The sequence below is a fragment of the Hydra viridissima genome, unplaced genomic scaffold (assembly GCF_058129835.1).
Source record: "Hydra viridissima isolate aposymbiotic clone 2 unplaced genomic scaffold, HvirCarnegie_v1 scaffold_6, whole genome shotgun sequence".
In the NCBI taxonomy this organism is placed as follows: domain Eukaryota; kingdom Metazoa; phylum Cnidaria; class Hydrozoa; order Anthoathecata; family Hydridae; genus Hydra; species Hydra viridissima.
In genome coordinates, this window is record NW_028324305.1 from 7,024,503 (window position 1) to 7,045,671 (window position 21,169).

The 21,169-nt window shown below is 32.2% G+C and overlaps 3 protein-coding genes across 10 annotated transcripts in view; all 3 read right to left on the reverse strand.

Annotated features, from left to right (window-relative positions):
• LOC149886807 (uncharacterized) overlaps positions 1–21,169 on the reverse strand; it is a 48,126-nt gene that overhangs the window by 9,382 nt on the left and 17,575 nt on the right. The gene's annotated exons all lie outside the window — the stretch shown is intronic.
• LOC149886808 (fucolectin-3-like) lies at positions 688–4,761 on the reverse strand. 5 transcript variants are annotated; one of them, XR_016453617.1, is made up of 5 exons: positions 4,398–4,532; positions 3,682–3,982; positions 3,084–3,180; positions 2,126–2,231; positions 688–1,936 (listed from the first exon to the last, which is right to left on the reverse strand). XR_016453617.1 is itself a non-coding variant. In XM_090091331.1 (5 exons), exons 2-5 carry the CDS (start codon positions 4,421–4,423, stop codon positions 1,548–1,550), a joined length of 813 nt encoding a protein of 270 aa, XP_089947457.1. In that variant the 5' UTR covers positions 4,424–4,457; positions 4,658–4,761; the 3' UTR covers positions 1,070–1,547. The 5 variants fall into 5 exon arrangements, 4 of the variants coding, with proteins under 4 accessions (XP_089947455.1, XP_089947459.1, XP_089947457.1 ...); XM_090091331.1 differs by lacking the exon at positions 2,126–2,231 and adding an exon at positions 4,658–4,761 and having other exon boundaries at positions 1,070–1,936; positions 4,398–4,457; XM_090091329.1 differs by lacking the exon at positions 2,126–2,231.
• LOC149886809 (uncharacterized) lies at positions 10,531–20,220 on the reverse strand. Of its 4 annotated transcripts, none has more exons than XR_016453616.1 (4): positions 15,596–15,716; positions 14,975–15,245; positions 14,341–14,437; positions 13,970–14,198 (listed from the first exon to the last, which is right to left on the reverse strand). XR_016453616.1 is itself a non-coding variant. In XM_090091326.1 (4 exons), exons 2-4 carry the CDS (start codon positions 14,981–14,983, stop codon positions 14,169–14,171), a joined length of 168 nt encoding a protein of 55 aa, XP_089947452.1. In that variant the 5' UTR covers positions 14,984–15,245; positions 15,596–15,716; the 3' UTR covers positions 13,970–14,168. The 4 variants fall into 4 exon arrangements, 3 of the variants coding, with proteins under 3 accessions (XP_089947451.1, XP_089947452.1, XP_089947450.1); XM_090091326.1 differs by having other exon boundaries at positions 14,309–14,437; XM_090091325.1 differs by lacking the exons at positions 14,975–15,245; positions 15,596–15,716 and adding an exon at positions 16,864–20,220 and having other exon boundaries at positions 10,531–14,198; positions 14,309–14,437.

Below are 21,169 nucleotides of genomic sequence, written 5' to 3' on the forward strand. Positions count from 1 at the left end.
TGCACATGGATCAAAAAATATCTTAGGTTTGTTCTACTAGAAGCCTATTTCTACCTTGGTGTATTTGTTCTACTAGAAGCCTATTTCTACCTTGGTGTATTTGTTCTACTAGAAGCCTATTTCTACCTTGGTGTATTTGTTCTACTAGAAGCCTATTTCTACCTTGGTGTATTTGTTCTACTAGAAGCCTATTTCTACCTTGGTGTATTTGTTCTACTAGAAGCCTATTTCTACCTTGGTGTATTTGTTCTACTAGAAGCCTATTTCTACCTTGGTGTATTTGTTCTACTAGAAGCCTATTTCTACCTTGGTGTATTTGTTCTACTAGAAGCCTATTTCTACCTTGGTGTATTTGTTCTACTAGAAGCCTATTTCTACCTTGGTGTATTTAACTATACAACAAATGGTTTAGTAATTTTGGAGAAGAGTATTAATCAGCTTAACTCAAAACATGCTGTTTGTACAAATTCAAAAGGTGGGCAAAAAAATGTGCAAAAAGTATAAAGTAACGGCATCTCATGATTATGAAATGCAACACAGCTGCAACAAGTAAATCAAAATGCACTAAATCATTGCGATTTTGATCAATAGATCAAATTATTCAAGCCTAAAAGAAATCTAAAAGCCCTTGTGCATTAGTTTACTGTTCGTTTCTATTTACAAAGCGTATTTTGAAAATAAATAATGTTTTTATTAAAACTGCTCATTTTCCTGTTAATCAGTATTAAATTTAATTAAAAAAGATATTTTTTTACCTGAATCTCGGATTTTTCAGTTCTCTAATAAATTTAAACTGACAGTCTCTAAGGTTTTCTAAAGCTTCAGTTAATTTTAACATGATTGAAAAAAGCTGGCTGTTTTTCTGTTTTGCAATCAACCTTTCATAAATACGAAGTTTAAGCAACCATTTTTTCTTGTTGCATCAGTTTTTATAGTACATTTGAATTCCATAAACAAAAAGATTTTTTAATAATGCCACCAGCTTATGTTTGTCATAAAAAGATTTTCATTTCGTCATTCTAGTTACAAAAAGTGTTAAAGCCAAGGGTAGAAAAACGACTCATCGAGATGACAGAGGTTTTTTTATTTGTGAAACTAAAACAAATCTGTTTATCTCCAGTAGCATCATTAAAAACAATTCAAAGTTAAAAGTAACATCACGTAAAATTAGTATTACAAGCAACAAGCATTATGGCACTATGGAATAACGGTTCAAAGCATACGCTTTCAAAATCAAAGAGATGTTTCCAATACAATGATGTAAGACAATCGGATCGGCCATCCATCAGTCGATCGATCATCCATCAATCGGTCTCCAGATTTAAATCCAATAAAAACATTATGTAAAATTGTAAATGTTGAGGGAGCTAAATAAATGCCAAAATGAGCAAAAAAGTTCTTTTAGCGCAAGACATTTTTTGTGTTCAGTTTAGAAGATTAACATCTGCAACTGTAAATTTATAATCGTTTCTCGATGAGCTCTCGGTTTGTGATGTAAAACACGATAAGCTCTCGGTTTGTGATGTAAAACTCCATCAAAGATGAGATTATACCCGAACTTCTAGCTCGGCAATATGAAGGTACGGATTTCCTGGAGTTTTTGAGATAAATACATATCTGACGAGCTCTGCGTATTGAAAAGTTTGCACCGTTCTATTGCTTAATATGCCAAGTAATTGACACTTGTCTTCGTTGTCATATACTCCAGCTTTTAACGCATAACCTATCAGTCGCTCTTGACAGCAACTAACGCGGTTATAAACAATAACACTTTTTGCACTATAAACATAGCGTATGTCCACTTTGAGCCAGTTTTTGTCGCCATAGTTCGTGTGCATAAAGTTGTTATAATTTCCGTCAACTGCATATTTAGCCACATAAGATGAGTAGGTTGACGATAAAGTGACATTTCCACTTCGTGCAGCATTCCTTGTCTCTTAAAAATGGAAGTAACATTAATAACAGTTATTGGTAGGGGAGATAGGGGAGCATTGGTACACAGGCAAATATTCAGCCGTTTAAATTCAATTTCAGCCTTTGAACGCAGATACCAAATGTTGTTTATAATCACTTCTTCCACAGAAAATATAGTTCGGTTTTAAGCATTTGTTACCTGTATATTTACCTTTTGTTTATTTTGCCGCCATGTTGATTTTTTTCACGTTTAACTGTGTATGGTGAATACGATACTTTTTAGAGTGTTTTTTATTTGTTCAAACTTAAGTTTGAACCTAAAACTCAAAAAAAAGAAAAATTCAAAAATTAAAAATTTTTCAGTACAGAAAAAAATATTTCACTTTGAACCACTCACTCGTAAAGGGTGAGGATTGGTACATTGAAGTTGGGAAGAATTGGTACAGAATTTTTAACATTTGTTTTATTGATTACATATATATTTAGTACATTGTGGTAAAATAAACTTTTTACAATGTGGTTTTTATTCTCAAACGCTTTGCTAATGCTTCCATACATTATGTACTATGCACCTATGCAATTTTAATGTAATTGTTTAAATACTAGTTATTTAAATAAATTATCTATTTGTTATAAAATATTTAGTTTGTTTTAAAATCTGCTTTATTTTTCATTCAAATTGAACTTTTTTTTTTGATGAAATTTCTTATTATAATAATGTAAACACGTTGTGTACCAATGCTCCCCATGTAAGGGAGCATTGGTACAAAAAACTATGTTTAGAAAATTCAAAAGGATTATACTTAACCATTAATATTTCTAAACCTAAATTATTTTAAAATGTTGCTAATACATTTGAAAAATAGCAAAAATTACTTCTGATTTTTTATGAAATTCTTTTTGTTTTTTAATTTCTTGTCGAAACACACCAATTCTCCCCCTCTCCCCTATATATAATTTATTTAAAAGATCTTCAAGAATTGGCTTTTTTTAAAAAAATATAACTACGAGTGATCTCCTTAAACATTTTTCTGCGTTTTTATTAAAAATAATGCGGCTTTTTATTGGCTAGTTACTTAAACGCTATAAAAAAGTGAAGTGCATTATACAGTGAAAAACAAAACAACTTTAATTTAACAATATCTCTTAAACCAAATGAAATCTATTACCTAAGCAAACGTACGTATGGTTATTGTCATCACCGCAAACATCTCTGCAGTATTCAGTTTCAGTGCAAGGGTTTACATTTTCGCAGATTTGACCAACCTAAATAAAATAATAATAATAGTAGTAGTAATAATAATAGTAATAATAATAATAATAATAATAATAATAATAATAATAATAATAATAATAATAATAATAATAATAATAATAATAATAATAATAATAATAATAATAATAATAATAATACTACTACTACTAATAATAATAATAATAATAATAATAATAATAATAATAATAATAATAATAATAATAATAATAATAATAATAATAATAATAATAATAATAATAATAATAATAATAATAATAATAATAATAATAATAATAATAATAATACTACTAATAATAATAATACTAATAATAATAATAATAATAATAATAATAATAGTAATAATAATAATAATAATAACAATAACAATAATTATAATAATAATTATAACAATAATTATAATAATAATAATAAGAAAAAGAATAGTAAGAATAGTTTTAATGATAGTAAAAATAAAACTAATAATAATTTTGTGATAAAAGAAAGCATCTTACTCTTTGATCACTCGTGGTATTAGTACTATAAGTGTCCCACTCTATATTAACCTCTCCCAATCCAACAGAAGATATTAACTCGCAAACGGTTCCATCTTTCTTGTAGTTGGTAAGAATGCACGAAGGGTTGGTAATGCAGGAAACGATGCAATCTTTTCGAGCTAACATTGGTAATGACATGTTTACATTTCCATTAATGTAATAAGCCGACATGATATTGAATTTGGCGTACATATTGCATGGTAGACGAATGATAAAGCCATTTATGGTAGCAGTTAGTATGAAAAACCAATATAACTTCCTATATTAACATTGATTAAAAAGATAAATATAGTTAATTTTTTTAATGTTCATAAACAGTAAAAAATATTTGTAGCATAATTATATAAATTGACCCATAATTGTTTGATAATTTTTTTACGTGTAGAGCAAGGAAAATAAAAAATAGAAGACTCAAACCAAACATTTGAACAAAAACTGTTCATTTTAATTCACAAATGAAAATCTCATTTATGGCTTTCAAAACAAAGTTTTAACCTTATCTAAAAGTTATGAATCTGCTGCAGTTGTTTATCATTACAAAATTCATCAAATCTACTTTTATCAAAATTTTGTAGAAATATAAATTTTTAACATTTTCTCAATGAAGTAAAATGCTTGTATTGTTTACAAGTAACTAAACATTTAATGCAATAATAAGCGATCATTTTAATCACCTAATCATACATGGGTTTTCCTCCATTTCTTTTTAACTTTAAATAGCATCAGAAGATTTTCTAGTGACAACAGAAGAGCTTTTAGTAACAAAAAGTTCTTTCAACGAGGATCTCATAAACTTTGTAAAAATCTTTAATCAGACGATGAAAATGAAAATAAATTATTTACGGAGCAGCGGATTAATTTTAATTATTCAAACTCATTCATTTATCATGGTAATATGATTCAATTATGCAAATATTTGGTATTTAACACTTACAATTTTGCCACACCTTTGCTCACTGTGAAGAAGACAGAAAACTAAATTTTCGTTAAAAATTTAGTTTTCTGTCTTCTCGATCGTTACACACGTTTAAATGTGCCTTTAAGATTTAAACATGATTTGATAAACAAAAGATAGATTTAAACATGATTTGATGAACAAAAGATAGATTTAAACATGATTTGATGAACAAAAGATAGATTTAAACATGATTTGATGAACAAAAGCATCACTTTGGTATCTACTTGCAAGTAGATGTCAAAGTGATGTATGTTGGCTATTATTTCTGTAAAAACATTCTTTAAAAAAACTTCTAATCCAACACAACAACAACACGACCAGTTGATTCTTTTTTCAGAACTTCACTACATATGCCAACCATTTGAAAGGATTAATAAAATTAAGGTTGATCCTAGTTGATCTAAGACTCTGTAAAATGTTCATAATAAATATGTTATTACTTCAGTTATTGGTTGATTAGGCGTTTATTTGTTAATTCTTTTTTTTTTAAAAGCTTTTAAACTGAGAAACAACGAAGTTAAAAAAACTGGTGTGGGTTAACATTCCTTAATTTCAAGTTGTTGATATTTTGGTATGCATTATGATATCTTTTTATATATTATAATACGTACCAATCTATATTATTAAGGTATATTATAATGCATACCAAAATACTGACAGAGCAAATGTTTCTACTGAAGTAACGTTGACAGATAAACACATAGTTGTTTACTGTAAGGTTAAACTATTGTTGATTAAGTTAGACGCAGTAAAGGACTGGTGAGGAACAATTTGAGTAATGAAAGATATTTTTAAAAAAGGAATGAAAGATATTTCTCAGACATTATGGCGGCATAAATTCCTTTACAATACTTCTATAAATACAGATTACCTTCGAGAAACCTGTATAAAAATGTCAAAGTTGATCTGGTGACAACCTTTATCGCTTAGTAATAACATTTTCTTTTGAAATATCTTTTATTATCCACTTCTTTCTATTTAAAACATATTTTAGCTTAAAGTGTCTTTCTTTATTAAATTCCCACCGCGCCCATCTCTCTTTATCTTCCTTGAACAATTTGCAGCATTAGGGAATGATTTAGGGGCCTCTGCATATTGTCAAATAATTCCAGAATCCAGATCAGTATGCAAAATAGGTTCCTATAAATAGTAATTTGAAACATAAATAAAAAAACAAACTGATTGATAAGTGAAAACCCGAATTTATGCAGCATTGTGCAGCTATCATTACTCTCATTGCAACTATAGAAGTCATAGATCATGTTTGTAATTCACTTTTGAATTTATGCAGCATTGTGCAGCTATCATTACTCTCATTGCAATATAGAAGTCATAGATCATGTTTGTAATTCACTTTTGAAGTCATAGATCATGTTTGTAATTCACTTTTGAAGTCATAGATCATGTTTGTAATTCACTTTTGAAGTCATAGATCATGTTTGTAATTCACTTTTGAAGTCATAGATCATGTTTGTAATTCACTTTTGAAGTCATAGATCATGTTTGTAATTCACTTTTGAAGTCATAGATCATGTTTGTAATTCACTTTTGAAGTCATAGATCATGTTTGTAATTCACTTTTGAAGTCATAGATCATGTTTGTAATTCACTTTTGAAAACAAACTTTTTATGTTTTAAATGTAGAACCATTAACTAATTTTTTTTAAACGAATGTTTTTTTATACCTAACATAGAACATTACAATTTTAAAGTTAAAACTTATTTACTGTTGATTGCTCTTTGTAGTTTATGCATCTATGTATCACTGTTTTGCAGGGAAAAAAAGAAACAGATTACCATTAGTTATTGTTTCCAACTTTGTATCTAAACGTAAGTTTATGTATATTATATGTCTTTAAACTCACAGAATCTTTTGGCATTTGTAATTTAGGCACATTGCGAGTGCAGCCATAACTCCAGAAAGTATACTTTACAATAATTTTGTTATTTAAATCGTAATTAAGAGACTTCTAAAGGGGCTCTCCTTCCTATAATAGAAAGTGCAGGAAAAGAGAATGACTTCTTGAGAAGATATCTGTATTATTCGTTAAACTAAAGTAAATCAGTTTACCTCCAGCAGCATCATTAAAAGCCATTCAAAACCAAAGTAGCACCACGTACAATTAGTATTATGAAGTAGCAAGCATTGTGGTGAAGAGTTGTTTTTCTATTCACATTACAAAAGACATCTTGACAACTGGCATTTATATCAACAAACCTTAAAAAATAATGGTTTTATATGCTGAGGATACAGCTAGCTTTTGTCGCCAGTATTCGTGTGCATGAAGTTGCTATAATTTCCGTAAATTGCGTTTTTACCCAAAAAAGAACCGTAAGTTGAAAATAAAGTGACTTCTCCACTTCGTGCAGCATTCTTTGTTTCTTAAAAATGGATGTAGCTTACCATTAAAAACAGTAAACAGTTACAAGTAGATATAATCTATTTGTTCCATCTTCATTTCCATTTTTTTTAGAGGAAAGACTTACGAAGTTTTTCCGAGCGTAACGATTAAAGAATAAAGTTACGTACGTTCGTAATATTAACCAAACGCAACGATTAACGGTATCAACTAAGTTATAATTTTGAAATTCCGACGAGTAACTGATTCAATTAATTCGCAACTTCAAGTAATTTGCTCGAAAGTTCGTCAAAACTTACTTAAATCAATTTATTTGCTCGAAATTTCTGTTAAAAATTACGAAAACCATCGATTAATTGTTACGGGTGATTATCATTCCAGCTTGTGAAAAAGCCCTCTCTGAGCTTGATGATATGGGCGGAGTACACAAGAATGCACGTGCCAGACTAGGAAGCAACGGTGGATGCTTATCATTTGATCTCCACCAGTCCAGAGGAAAAATTTCTGATCCTCATTTCCAGGTCCAATTGGGAAAGCCATTTCATCCAAACGCATTCTTAAGATTTCATCAATGTCCTTTTCTTGGCTTTGTAGCTCAGCATTAACATCGTTGTTCTAGTTGTCAAGGCAATCATGGTAAGCTTTTGTTGAAGTGTGTTCTTCAATAATCTTTTTCACCAGTGCATCCCTTTCATTGCTGATGATCAAATCTCCGTCCTCATATCGTTTCTGGAAGTTTGCCTTTTTTAAAAATGAACCTTTAAACAGGGGGTCAAACAAGTTTCCCATGGTGTACGCTTCTGTTTTGATGCCTCCCTCAGGGAATCTCTTGTCAAGTTCCTCTTTGAGAGCACTGCACTATTGCACCACCGGACCGTCAGGATCCTCACCAATCTTTGCCTGTTCAATCTTTTGCCTATGGAAGCTGATGTAGAGTAGCATTTTGTGAATGCAAACTTTTTTGTTCATTGAAAGACTCTCTGACGTCTCCCTTAAACATGACAGGACCATGAGTACTTTTTTCAGAAGGTTGAATTCATCAGCAGTTGGTAGATTCTCCTATCCAGGACTGTTTTGTTTCAACTGCTCCAGTGGTTCCTGCAGCTGTGTAAGTCCAGAGATCATCATCTGATGACTGTTCCAACGGGTAGCAATTGGGGCAGGGATAACCATGTATTTGCCTTAAAGAAAAGTACTTATTTCAATCAATTTCGTATTGTTATTTTTTTGTTAAAATAAGTAAACTATTTCAATTTGTTTCGTAACAACTTTAAATAATTTTCTAAGCCTTAACTAACTCACAACGGATAGCTTGACACTCTGCAAGAAGCTGCAGTTGTGGAAGAGTAGAGTGATGCATCCTGGTTGTCACTTTCGTCCCAGCATCAATAGCAGACTTCAAGACATCAGCCCTTTCAATGGAGTTGCAGAGAATCGTGTTCAATTGGCTCTATTGATCCAACGTTAGGGCCACCTGCTTGCAGTTGGGTAGTTCTTAATCCAAGATTTCACCAAGGCGAACTTTCATGGCTTGGTACAGCAATGGTAGTTTGTACCTAAAATAGAATAAAAAAATCGTTTAGGTTAACTTAAAACTAAAAACATTGATCATCAGTGTCAAATGACGAATCCTGACCGTTATTTTTCCGTCAGTGATAGAAATTATTATTATTTATCGTCAGTAATTGAGTTAAATGGTTTCAAATCATATTTCAATGACGATTGTTAATACTACTTTGCAAAGGTAGAAGAGTGTTTCACGTTGTACTTCTTGCACATGATGCCCATCATCTTGGAAAAAGCAGGTGTGTTGACAAGGTTAAAGGGCAGGTTATCACTTGCCAACCATTCCATGATTGCCATATCTCTTGTAAGCTGATTATCTGAAAAAGGAAGCCACTTGTTTGTAGCTCCAGCATGCTTCCTCTTCTCACAACGGTCAGTATCTTTGACTTTGTTGTTGGAATTTCGTAAGACTTTCTTTGCTTTTTCTGCTCTTTCTTCTCTCTGGAATTGCTTCCATTCTTCCGGGTGCTTGTACTGAAAATGATATCTGATGCTTGAAGTGGTGACCTTTGCCATTCCAAGGGTGGTTTGCATGCCCTCAGACTCACATGCCTTGCACTTGGGCTTGACCTGATCACTCTCGTTTACTTTACAAAACCATGGCCATATGGGTGATCTTGACATGCTGATGACACTTGGACTTTAGAAATTTAGTTGAAAAAAAAAATGCAGTTAAATTTCGTTACTGACGAATATTTACGTTTACGAATCGTAAATATCGATTAAAATACAAATTGAACTGAAGGTGATCACGAATGATGGGCCGGGTGAATAAAAACGAGCAATTGCTTTTACTCAGTAATTGGTCAGCTTTACGTGAATAAAAACTTCAGCAGTTTTCCTCATATTTTTATTCACGTAAAGGTAAGCAATTTACTCAGTAATTGCTCAATTTTACGTGAATAAAAACTTAAGAAAAGTTGTTGAAGTTTTTATTTACGCAAAGCTGACCATTTACTGAGTAAAAGCAATTGCTCATTTTTATTCACCCGGCCTAATAGCAATTGTGTATTATAAATTATAATTTGAAGATCAACACCGTTTACATTTATTACTTTTAAATCAACATGTTACTAATAAAATATTTGCTCTATTTATACAAGTTAAAGCCGTTAAAAATAGATAAATTAGTTTTTAATAGTCGCCTTAAATGTGCTATATATGGCTCACTTATGGTAATTTGGCACGTAAAACACCCAGACACCACAACCACGCATAAATATAGGATCGGCATGTCCCTTCATATGCAAAATAACAACAAAATAATTTTGACGTAAATTTCTTCTGATCACAAATAACAAAAGATAAATCTCATTATCAATTCTCAATAAATTCAGTAAACTCAAAAATACTAATAAAAATACTTGTAAAAATAAGACTTTATAAACTCTTTCTTTAAAATGAGAACTCATTTGGTATGTGGAGCACTATTTTGTAAACAAATAAAATGATATAAATAACACCATTTATAAAAAAAACCCATATCGTAGTTTACGAACATTAACGCAAATTATTAATGGAAATTTCGTAACTGACGCACAGTGGGAGTATTTATACGAAAAAGTTTATCAAAAGTCGATTTTCAAAATTTTGTTAAAATCTGTTTTTATTGGTGCATTGTTAAAGCTTAATAAAGGTAACATCCCTAAATGGTCATTTCGGTTACCCATCTTGCCCCCACCTTATTGGGGCAGCTTTAAAAATCGAATAATTGTGGTAATGAATTCAATTGTTTTTCAACGTTCCTGTTGACGAGCATTATTACAAATCGTTTTTTTGAGTTTGTGGTTAGTGACAAATTTTAAAAATCATAATGGATATTGAAAAAGAAGGTTAGCTCATACTTTTGGTACACTTATTTTCTCTATTTTATATGTTACTGTCACATTTCTCATCAATTATATTTGATGCAAAAAGTTTAACTTTTTTTTTTATACACACTTTATTAAAAAGTGTTTTTGAATAACAATTAAGCCTTATTAAGCTACGAGCTTGTGCTTCACGTAAAGCTTAGATATTCTCTTTACCATTTTAAAAAAAAAAAAATTGCGCATATACGCGCCCTAAGATTTTTTAAATTTTTTTAGTCAATATGGCAAAAACATTTTTTTTGTGATTAAAACTTTTATTTTATTCATACTTTTATTGTAGAATCTCAAGCTAGAGGTGACTAGACGATCACTTTATAAAGTCATGGAGCAAAGTTCCAACAAAAACATTGACGACAAATTCGTGTTTTTATTAGAACACCTTAAAAACATAACCAAATGCCCTGTAAATGAAGATAGTGCTCTAAAAACCATTTTTTCACCTTTTAAATTTCAATTTAAACAAAAATGGGAAGACGCTGGCCGTAAAAGAGAGCGTTTTTTAAAAAATAATGAAAATTGCTCAATACCACCACAGCTCTACCAACTTGGACGGTAGCAAAACCCGGCCGACCGTCAAAAGAATTTTGTGAATCGAGTTCACCAACGAGAAGGCGAAAAACAAGGGTTTTAAGGGAACATATACCTTGTGAGCAGTTGATGTATGCTGCTCAAATGAGTCAAAGTGCTGCAGGGAACAGTAACGCGTCTAACGTTATAAAGGAAATTTTATTTACACCCACGAAAGCCAAACAATATAGAAAAAGTGATACATCTGCTGAAGATATCATTAAAAAGCACACACCATCAGAATCGTGGTCTATATTTGTGGAAGCTGATATGACTAAAAAACAATATGAAATTATTCATGCAGCCAACAAGAATATCTATCCATGTTATTCACTTATAAAAAAAAAGCCAAAGTGGAATGTTATCCACCAGAAGAATCGATAACAGTTCAGAATCTTGTTCAGAAATTAAATTACAAGATCTTCTGGATCACACTTCTAGGCTATTATGTTGTTATTTGAACGAAGCTATTGAAACTTTAAATAAAAAAGAAAGAAATAATTTAGAATTGATTTCGAAATGGGGTTGTGATGGCTCTCAGCAACAAACGTTTAAACAAAAATTTCAAAACAGCGACGATAGCGATGCTTACATATTTCAAAGTTCTTTTGCGCCCCTACGGCTCATATGCTATATTGGTAACCAAAAGGAGGTGCTTTGGCAAAGCCCAGCACCATTATCTACAAGGCATTGTCAACCAATAAGAATACGTTTTATTCGGGAGAGCAAAGACGTAACGAATGATGAAATCGAATGCGTAGAGAACCAAATAAAAGGCTTAAGAAAAATTGAAATAATAAACGCTTTTGGTGGTAATTTCCAAATAAAGCATGTATTTCTTTTAACTATGATTCATAGAAAATTTGCAATTCTGCTACAAATACGACATTAACAATGAGATGTTATATATGTGGGCAAACTTCAAAAGAATTTAATGACTTGAATAAAAAAACGACAGAAAGCCGTGAAACTCTGAAATTTGGGCTATCAATACTGAACGTAAGAAGCAGATTTTTTGAATCCTTGCTGCATTTATTGTATAAATTACCAATAAAAAAATGGCAAGCAAGAACAGAAGAAGATAAAAAAAGTAGTTGCGGAAACAAAAAAAAAATTCAAAATGCCTTTAAAGATGAATTAGGGCTGTTGGTTGATATTCCTAAGGCTGGATTTGGGAACAGTAATGATGGGAATACATCAAGGAAATTTTTCGCCAATCCCCTAGCCGCTTCCCGCATCACAGGGGTTGATATAACTCTTATAAAAAAATGTAATGTCATTTTGGAAGCGATTTCGAGTGGGCATCAAATTAATGTAAAAAAATTTTAAAATTTTACAAATGAGACGGCCAAAATTAATGCTGATTTATATGGATGGCACCCAATGACACTGACTATGCATGAAGTTTTAAGACATTGCACCACAAAAATTGAAAAGGCTATACTGCCTATTGGCCAGCTATCCGAAGAAGCAGCCGTAGCCAGAAACAAACATTTCCGTCTTTATCGGCAGAATTATGCGAGAAAGTCTTCGCGAGAAAACTGTAATAGAGATATTTTAAACAGACTTTTGCTAATTCGGATCCTTTGCTAAGCAGTATGAGAAAAAGACCCCAGAAAAAAAGAAAACCGTTCTCCAGTGAGACGATAGGACATTTGATGCCGGAAACATTAGAAGACTCACAAGCGATGACGATTGAAGACATATCAGATATTGATTCTGATTGAAAATGATTGCATTGACATAAATATTTTATTTTGGATTAAATATAGGGCTATAATAATAAATTTAAATTGTTAATTTCAAATTGTTTGGTTGTCAACTCATTAGCCCCTTGTAGCGGATTAACCATAGGATTTAATCCTTTAACGAAAAATAATTCATGACAACATATATAACCTAAGGATTAAGTTCATTGATTAAGAAACCCAGTATAGGTTTAGATGCATCTTTCAAGTATGATTATCCTTTTTAGTATTATAAATTTAGTTATTTTTCATTATGTTAAATAGTTGTAAAGTTGTAGATATTTGTAAAGTAGGGGAACATGGGGTAAGATGACGAATGGGACAAGATGAAAACATATTGTTATCTTCAAAACTCAACTAAATATAAAATCTGACTGTAGCTGAGAGGGAAGTAGATTACATCTACTAGATTTATTTATACTTTCTTTATAAATATTATTTTCGGAATAAAAGATAAATAGTAAAAAGGTTTTTCCTATATTAAGGAAAAAAAAAAATTTATCCTCTTGTATTTGATTTATTTAATCATTACATCACCAACCAAAGGTAAGCAAGATTTTCTCATTCAGTTTGTTCAATTTGGAAGCCATAAAAGTAGTATTAAGCTATGATAACCTATTTATGTAGAGTTCTGAGTCATTTTGAAGATTAAGTAGCCCAGGGGCAAGATGAACGGGGCAAGATGACTCGTTTGTCGTTTCGCCTAAATACATGTTTTACCATAAACCTGTACAGTAATAAATTTTGTGTAGCTGAGTCATTATTACATTGCTTTAATATGCATTAAAATGTTTTGTTTGACATTTGCTTTATTTTGTTGTGTTGGAATTTGCTATGAACTGATTAGTAGACTTTTTTTTGCATAGCTCTATATAAATATATAGTTTAATTGTTTAAAAAATTACATAACCGTTTGTATTACAGATCTTATTAACTAGAATTTATGATATTGTGTTATTTGAGAAGGTAATGGTATAATGGAATTTACTTTTTATAAAATCGCCATCTTGCCCCGCATACGGGGCAAGATGATAATTTGGGTAACTTTGGTTAATACAATATAATGACCCTAAACTTCTTTTTACTACACATCACATCGAAACATAAACATAATTTTGTTCAACTTTTGCAAGTGAAATACTGTGTGACGTAAAGATTCATATTATTACGATTGAATTTCAATTAATTCCGTTTGAACGCAAGTTACTCATCAAATAATTACGTTTATTACGAAAATACAACTAATTTAATTGATTTTCGGAAGATCATTATTTTCCTCGTTCGCGATTACACTGACTCTACTTCGGTTAATCGAAATCGTCAGTCTCTTCTCTAATTTTCTGTAACATCAAATATCCACAAGTGATCTCATTCTTCAAACCATCTCAAGAAACTGTGATACTTTCTGCGTTTTTATTAAAAAATAAAGCGGCTTTTTATTGGCTAGTTATTTAAATATACTTTTTCGCAATAAAAAAGTGAAGTACAGCGAAAAATAAAACAAATTTAACTTACCAATATATCTTTAACCAAATGAAATCTATTACCTACGCAAACGTACGTATTGTTATTGTCATCTCCGTAAACATCTCTACAATATTCAGTTTCAGTGCAAGGGTTTACATTTTCACAGATTTGACCAACCTAAATATAATAAGGTGCAAAAAAATATAAATATTTAACTCATCTGCAAAAAGCTACGAATGTAAAAAAGTTGTAATGTAAAATATTTATTATCAAAAAATAATCAAAGGTTCATATTCTTAAATTTCTCATTTTCTAAAACCTTAAAGGTTTTCCGAATTTTTACAAATTAACAAGTGGCTTGAACAACTTTAGAGTTTAAAGTTGGTATATCAAACTAGACTTATTAGCTTTAATCAAGTTGGAACTAATTTTTTAGTAGCCTGCACTAATTTGGAAGTCGAGCACTCGCATATAAGTGAAAGTATGGTTACGTAATGAAACCTTTTTCTATTCAGTTTGAAGTGAAAATCTACAAAAATGAACTCTTTTTGCGCGAGGCTTTATGAATTTATTTTGATTTCTTTTTGCGCGAGGCATTTTGATTTTATTTTCATTTCTATGTGCTATACTTAAAAGATCTTGTAATAAAAAAAAGCTTCTTTTTCTTTGATCACGCTTGTAATCAGTGCTATAAATGTCTAACTCATTGATAACCTCTCTCATGACCTCATGATCTTTAATATCTTCCAACGGAAGATATTAACTTGCATACGGTTCCATCTTTCTTGTACTTTTTAAGAATGCACGAAGAGCTGGTAATGCCGGAAACAATACAATCTTTTTGAGCTGACATTGGTATTGACAAGTTTAAATTTCCATTCATGTAACAAGTTGCATGATATTAAATTTGGCATGCATATTGCAAGGCAGACGAATGATAAAGCCATTTATGGTGACAGTAAGTATGAAGAACCAATGAAAAGTCCTGTAAAAATATTGATTAAAAAAAAAATATACTTAACTTTTTTAATGTTCACAAACAGTAAAAAATATTTGTAACATAGTTATGTATATTGACGCATAACGGTTTGATAAATTTTAACGTGAGAAAACGGAAAATGGTGGAAATAGAAGGACCCAAAACAAATGCTTGAACAAAACTTAATTGTTTTAATTCTCAAATGAAAATATCGTTCATCGAACCTTTTTTTATAGAAATTTTGTTGAAATCTAAATTTTCAACATTTTTTTAACGATGTGAAATAAATGAAGTGAAATGTTTGCATTTTTTACAACTAAACATCTAATACAACAACAAAAGATCTTTTTAATCACCTAATCATACATGGCGTGTCCTCCATTTAATCTTAACTTCAAATAACAACAGATGACTTTCAAATGACAACAGAAGAACTTTAAGAAACAACAAAATTTTTGTTTGAGGATCTCATTGACCAGATTGTAACTTTTAATTGAACGATGAAAAAGAAATTAAATTATTTACGGAGCTGCGATTTCCTCAATCATAATTATTCCAACTCATTCATTTTTCTTAATTAAAATGATTCATTTATGCAAACAATCGGTATTTAACCCTAACAATTTTGCTACACTTTCACCCACTATGGAGAGGAAAGAAAACTAAATTTTTATTAACTCGATTGTTTTCACACTTCGAATTTTCATTAACTCGATTGTTACACACGTTTAAATGTGTCTTTAAGATTTAAACATGAGTTGACCTGCAATACACGATCTGGTGAAGGTATGTTGGGAATTGTTTTCCGTAAAAATATTTTTTATAAACAATCCAACTCCAGCTGATTCTTTTTTGAGAACTTGATTAAATATACCTATCAGTTGTAAGATTCAATAAATTAAGATTAATCCTAGTTGATCTAAAACTTTGTAAAATGTTAATATTAAATTTGTTATTTGTTATTTCTTTAGATTTTGGTTGATTAAGCTTCACTTTTATTAGTTAATTGAGTAAGTACTATGCGTTTTAATCTTTAAAGGATATTTCTGTAAACCTGTTCAATTTTTAGAAGACATTTGAATTTTAAAGTTATTAAAGAGCGAATAGTAATCCTATTTCTTCAATCTGTTGCATAAACTTATCACGTGATGTATTAGATATAACATTATTCAAAATCTCTGTTCGCTGAATTGCTGATAACATTAGACGACTGCTGTAATTATCAGAGCAAATGTTTCTACTCAGATAACGGCGACAGATAAACGGATAACGGTGGGAGATAAACATGTAATTGTTTTTTTTACGGTTTAAAAATAGGTGATTAAATTAGACTCAGTGAAGGACTGGTGAGATATTTTTAACTTTTTTGTCTCAGACATTAAAGCAGCTTGGGTTCTTTGGTACCACTTTAATTGATACAGGTTATCTTAGAAAGACCTGTATAAAAAATGTCAAAGTTTAAAGGTCACTCTATGCACATCTACAGTTAACATGTGCGGAAAAGGCAAATCATTCATCTCTGTTATTACATCGTTGCAGATAAAGCTGTTTGACCTGGAAACATTCTGATCAGATTGCTAAAAGTAAATTGAGAGAATATACAGTGTAAAATGATAAGGCTCACCAGATTCAACTTTAGCAGTCAAGGATAAAAGCTAGCTCTGCAATATTTATATTCTAAAGAAGAGCAACAGGAAGCGTCACCCATATTGGATGCCAATCACTTCCTTCTAGCTTCCAACCCCATTCACTTGGGCTATGTAAAGTTGGCGATACTATCACATACTGCATTATTGCGTCACGCTTTAGTAGAATGTTGTCAATCTGCCAGTGCTTTTGAGTAAAGAAATACTGCCTTGCAGAATTTTCATTTTTTTGCTCAGTAGTTCGGTCATACAATAAAATGACAAATCATTCAAATAACAACAAAGTTTCATCGGCCATTGGATCGTGAGCTGCAGAAAGTGCCAAAAATGCATCAGTTACATCATTAAAAGAAGACCAAGTAAACCATGGTGTTTTTTTACCTTTGCCACAAAAAGCTGAGGTTGTATCGCTACCAGTAAAAGCATGGAAAGTCGGCAAAGCTTTCGATTTTAATGATCTAGAACTGTTAGCTATTTCATGTACTGCGATGTAACGGAAATGCTTTCCAAATGCAATCCACAGCTGATTGCATAAAACTTTGTGCCAAAAGGATATTGCTATGATAAGAACATCTGTATCTACTGTGCGTATTGCAATGTTCTTGTAATCAGCCCTTGCTGCATGATATATATGTAAAATGAGGCGAGTATCAGCCTCTTCATGAGAGCATAGTTCAAGATTATCAAAGGTACAAGAGCTTGAAGACAGAACATGTTGCCCGGCGGTGGCTATTATAACTTTTGACTCGGGTAATTGAATTGAAACTGCTTTTTCAGATAAAAATTGAAAAAACTCTATTTTTGTTGTTGTCATCTCTTAGGAATTCCTGCCATTTATGTGGGACAGGTACTTGAGGTCCAATACGTACTCTAGCTCCAGTTCCTCGCGTTGCACGTGTAGGAGATTTTAAGCTTTAGCTTTATAAGTGTCCCAGACAACATCTAGCCGTTGCGTTATAGCAATTTGTAAACGGAGGTAAGGAAGGAATACGTCTGATGCATAAGATGCAAACGTCTTAGCCTTCCAGGCTTCAATAACTGAACAATAACAGCCCCGTCAAGAGCCATCATATCAAATGAAGGCGTGGAAGGATCAATGTCAATGATTTGGGTGATTTTTTCTAAGCATGGAACCAAATCAGACTTGGCTCCAAATTGTAGAGTGCCAAGCTCAGAGATTGAAGGGGGATATGACTAATTTTCATGCTCAAAAAATGTTTCCAAACTGCTGTCTCTAGTTTGGCAGCCAATGTATAATCTATAAAATAAGTCACAGTCACTTTGCGTGGATTTTAACCGTTTGCTCATATTAGATACGATTGCTGATTGCCGAGTTGTGAATGAGGACAAGTTGTTAACGTTAAAACCATGGTACCGGTTTTGTTAAGCTAAGTATAGATCAAAATTTGAAGTACGCAGAGACCTAATAAACGTAAACAAAAAAAGCTGGATTTCTTTGACTGTACTCCAATAAGCAAACTTTGGGTGAACTATTTGCTTTACGCTCCAGCTAGTAAAAGGCAACGGTTGAACGCCATTGTCAAGCAAACTACAATAGGACTCGTATGCTTGATACTGTAGTATATGAATTGCAGAAATAGAAATTTCATGTACATACCGACAACGTTTTACATGGGATGCAGACAAAAGAGCTTAAGCGGTGCCTGATGTTACAATTCCTGCTGCAGTAAGAGCCTCGACCCAGCCGCTTCCCTTTAATAAGCTACCAAGCGCTTTAAGACAAGTCATTTCTATGTGCAGGCCACCCATCGTAACTACAAATTTATCTTTTCCGTACAAATCAGGCCAATTCCATTGAATAGTTTTAGCAATAGCATACAGCGGTTGATCAAACCTAATAACAGGGATCTGTTCAGAATGAAGATGTTGGATAGAATTTTTTATTACATCCATTGTGTGTCGGATCATGGTAACACTATCGGAAGAATCTTGAAATAGTGGTAACAATGAAACTATTGATAAATTTATATCTGGATTGATAATGTTATTGGCATGGTATGCCGCTTATGAAAGCCATTCAACTGATTGCATTGTGTCATTTGATCCATCGGCATCATGAACTTGTCTAACAGTTTCAAGCCACAAATCTTCTTTATTGAATAGTTGTTCCCACAGAGCACCACCACCTGTAAATGGACCACTGCAGATGGGTATAGCAGGTTGATCATTTTTAAGCTTAACTGGGGCAACATCTGAGTATGATAGAGCTTTTATTTTCTTACTACCACGCGAGTTAAGAAGTAACATAACATTGCGTGGAACTCCAGTACTGTAATTATCAGGTTGCTGAGCTAATGAATTAGCTATGCCATGGAATGCTCCGCGAGCTGTTGCTGCTGTGGGGTTGTGGTCAATATTATCAACAGCTGCAACAGTAAACAGTTGTTTTCTCAGTTTCAGACGACACACAACTTAATCACTGTTATACTGATCACACACTTCATTTCCTAGTTCAGTTGTCTGTGCAAGTACTCATTCGTATGATACACTTAAACAAAGATGAAATAACTCATCAATAAGTGATCGTTTTCTTGAAGTTTCATGCACAAGCAAACTAATATACCGTGTTAATGGAATTTCTTGTGATTGAATTCGTCTACTTTTAACAGCAGAAGAATTAGATTTCTCTTATCGCTTATACTTTACACTATTAAAAGTAAGTAGCTGGCTTATAATAAGTGCAGCAGGAGCAATAACTGGCTTGGTTTGTATGTCAATGGACCTTCTAGTATCATTGTCGTGAATAAAGTCTTCAGGATGTAATTAGCGTGTACAAAGGTGTTAATGTTTATTGGTGCTAATGTATGTAGGTGTTAATGTATGTAACTATTGTATTGAATGTGTGAAAATGACGCGATTGTAAAAATGTATAAAAAGAGAGTATATTTTGTAAAATGGATTGATTCGCAGCCAGATCAACCAAGTCTTAATAATTCCCCACACTATTTGGTGGCGACTACTGCCAGGACCAACGAAACCTACGAGTTAGCGAAGAATGGACCGAGAACGAACTTACCAGAGAGAAATCAACATGATAAGAATAAACATTAAAAGCATAGAACGCAGCACAATTAATGGCGACAAATCAAGCATAATCTCGGCGCTGGAAAAAATAACAAACTTATTGGAAGATTTGAAATGGCAAAGGATGAGCTGACCAGAAAAATGCTTGACGACGGCGAAAACATCAATTCGGTAGAAAAATGGCTTTCGAAACCGGTAACGGAAGTAGAAGCAGCAATTGAAATCAAAAACAAAATGGTGGAAAAGTTGGGTTCGATAAACAAAAACGAATGCATCAGAAAATTCGAGTATGAAAAACAAATCATGGAACAACAGTTAACGATTCAAACAGAAGCAGAACAAGCCTCATTGAGAAAACTTCAAAGCGAAGAAGAATGGTATCTAAAGAAACTAAAAATGAAAGAAACATTACGTAAATCACTTGGAAACGAAAACGAAGCTACTCAGCAATCCTTCAAGCTTCAAAAGTACACAATCACAAAATTTAATGGGGATTATAAAGACTGGTTACGATTTTGGAATCAATTCACTGTAGAAGTTAACAACTCAAACATATCAATTATTAGCAAATTCAACTACTTACAGACACTCGTCGAAGGAAAGCCCAGAGAGGACATACTTGGTTTACCACATTCGTTGGAGGGATACGATGAAGCTAAACGCATACTACAAGAAACTTACGGAAAAGTTATTTGGGTTCACCAAGCATTGATTAAAGATTTTGAAGGATTAACGGCTATACACAGCCCGCACACAACAAGCATGCGAGAACTGTACGAACATTGAAAACTCTGCAGAAACTACAAACGGCTCAATCATTCGTGTATTTATTGATGGATAAACTTGGACCAGTTCGTGAAATACTCACACAAAATGATGATGGATGGGAAGAATGGGGACTGGAGCAACTTGTCGAAAAGTTAAAAAGTACATTAAAAGGAATCCGTTAAACTCAACTTTTAACTCAAGCGACGAACAAACAAAGGGCGATAAAAAGAACGCAAACGTGCAGTCAAGGTCCTATGAGCATCGAAGCACTACATTTAAACAATACAATGGTGGACTTTATGACAAAGAAATCATGGTAAGTAGTGGCAAGCATGGATGTATCTACTGTGGGTTATAAAATCACAAAAGCGAGGATTGTACAAAAGTGCTAACTGTAGCAAGACGCAGGGAGATTTTAACAAGCAAAAGATTATGTTACAACTGCATTGGTTACGGACACTCGGCGGCAAA

Excerpts from the sequence above, each read along its gene's own strand:
- LOC149886808 (XM_090091329.1), bottom strand. The coding sequence starts at position 4,423 with ATGGAGGAAAACCCATGTATGATTAG. Across the intron at positions 3,983-4,397 it reads GAAAACCCATGTATGATTAG|GAAGTTATATTGGTTTTTCA; the intron begins GTGATTAAAATG and ends ATGTTAATATAG. Across the intron at positions 1,937-3,083 it reads CCATACGTACGTTTGCTTAG|AGACAAGGAATGCTGCACGA; the intron begins GTAATAGATTTC and ends TCCATTTTTAAG.
- LOC149886809 (XM_090091325.1), bottom strand. The coding sequence starts at position 17,699 with ATGACAACAACAAAAATAGAGTTTTTTCAATTTTTATCTGAAAAAGCA.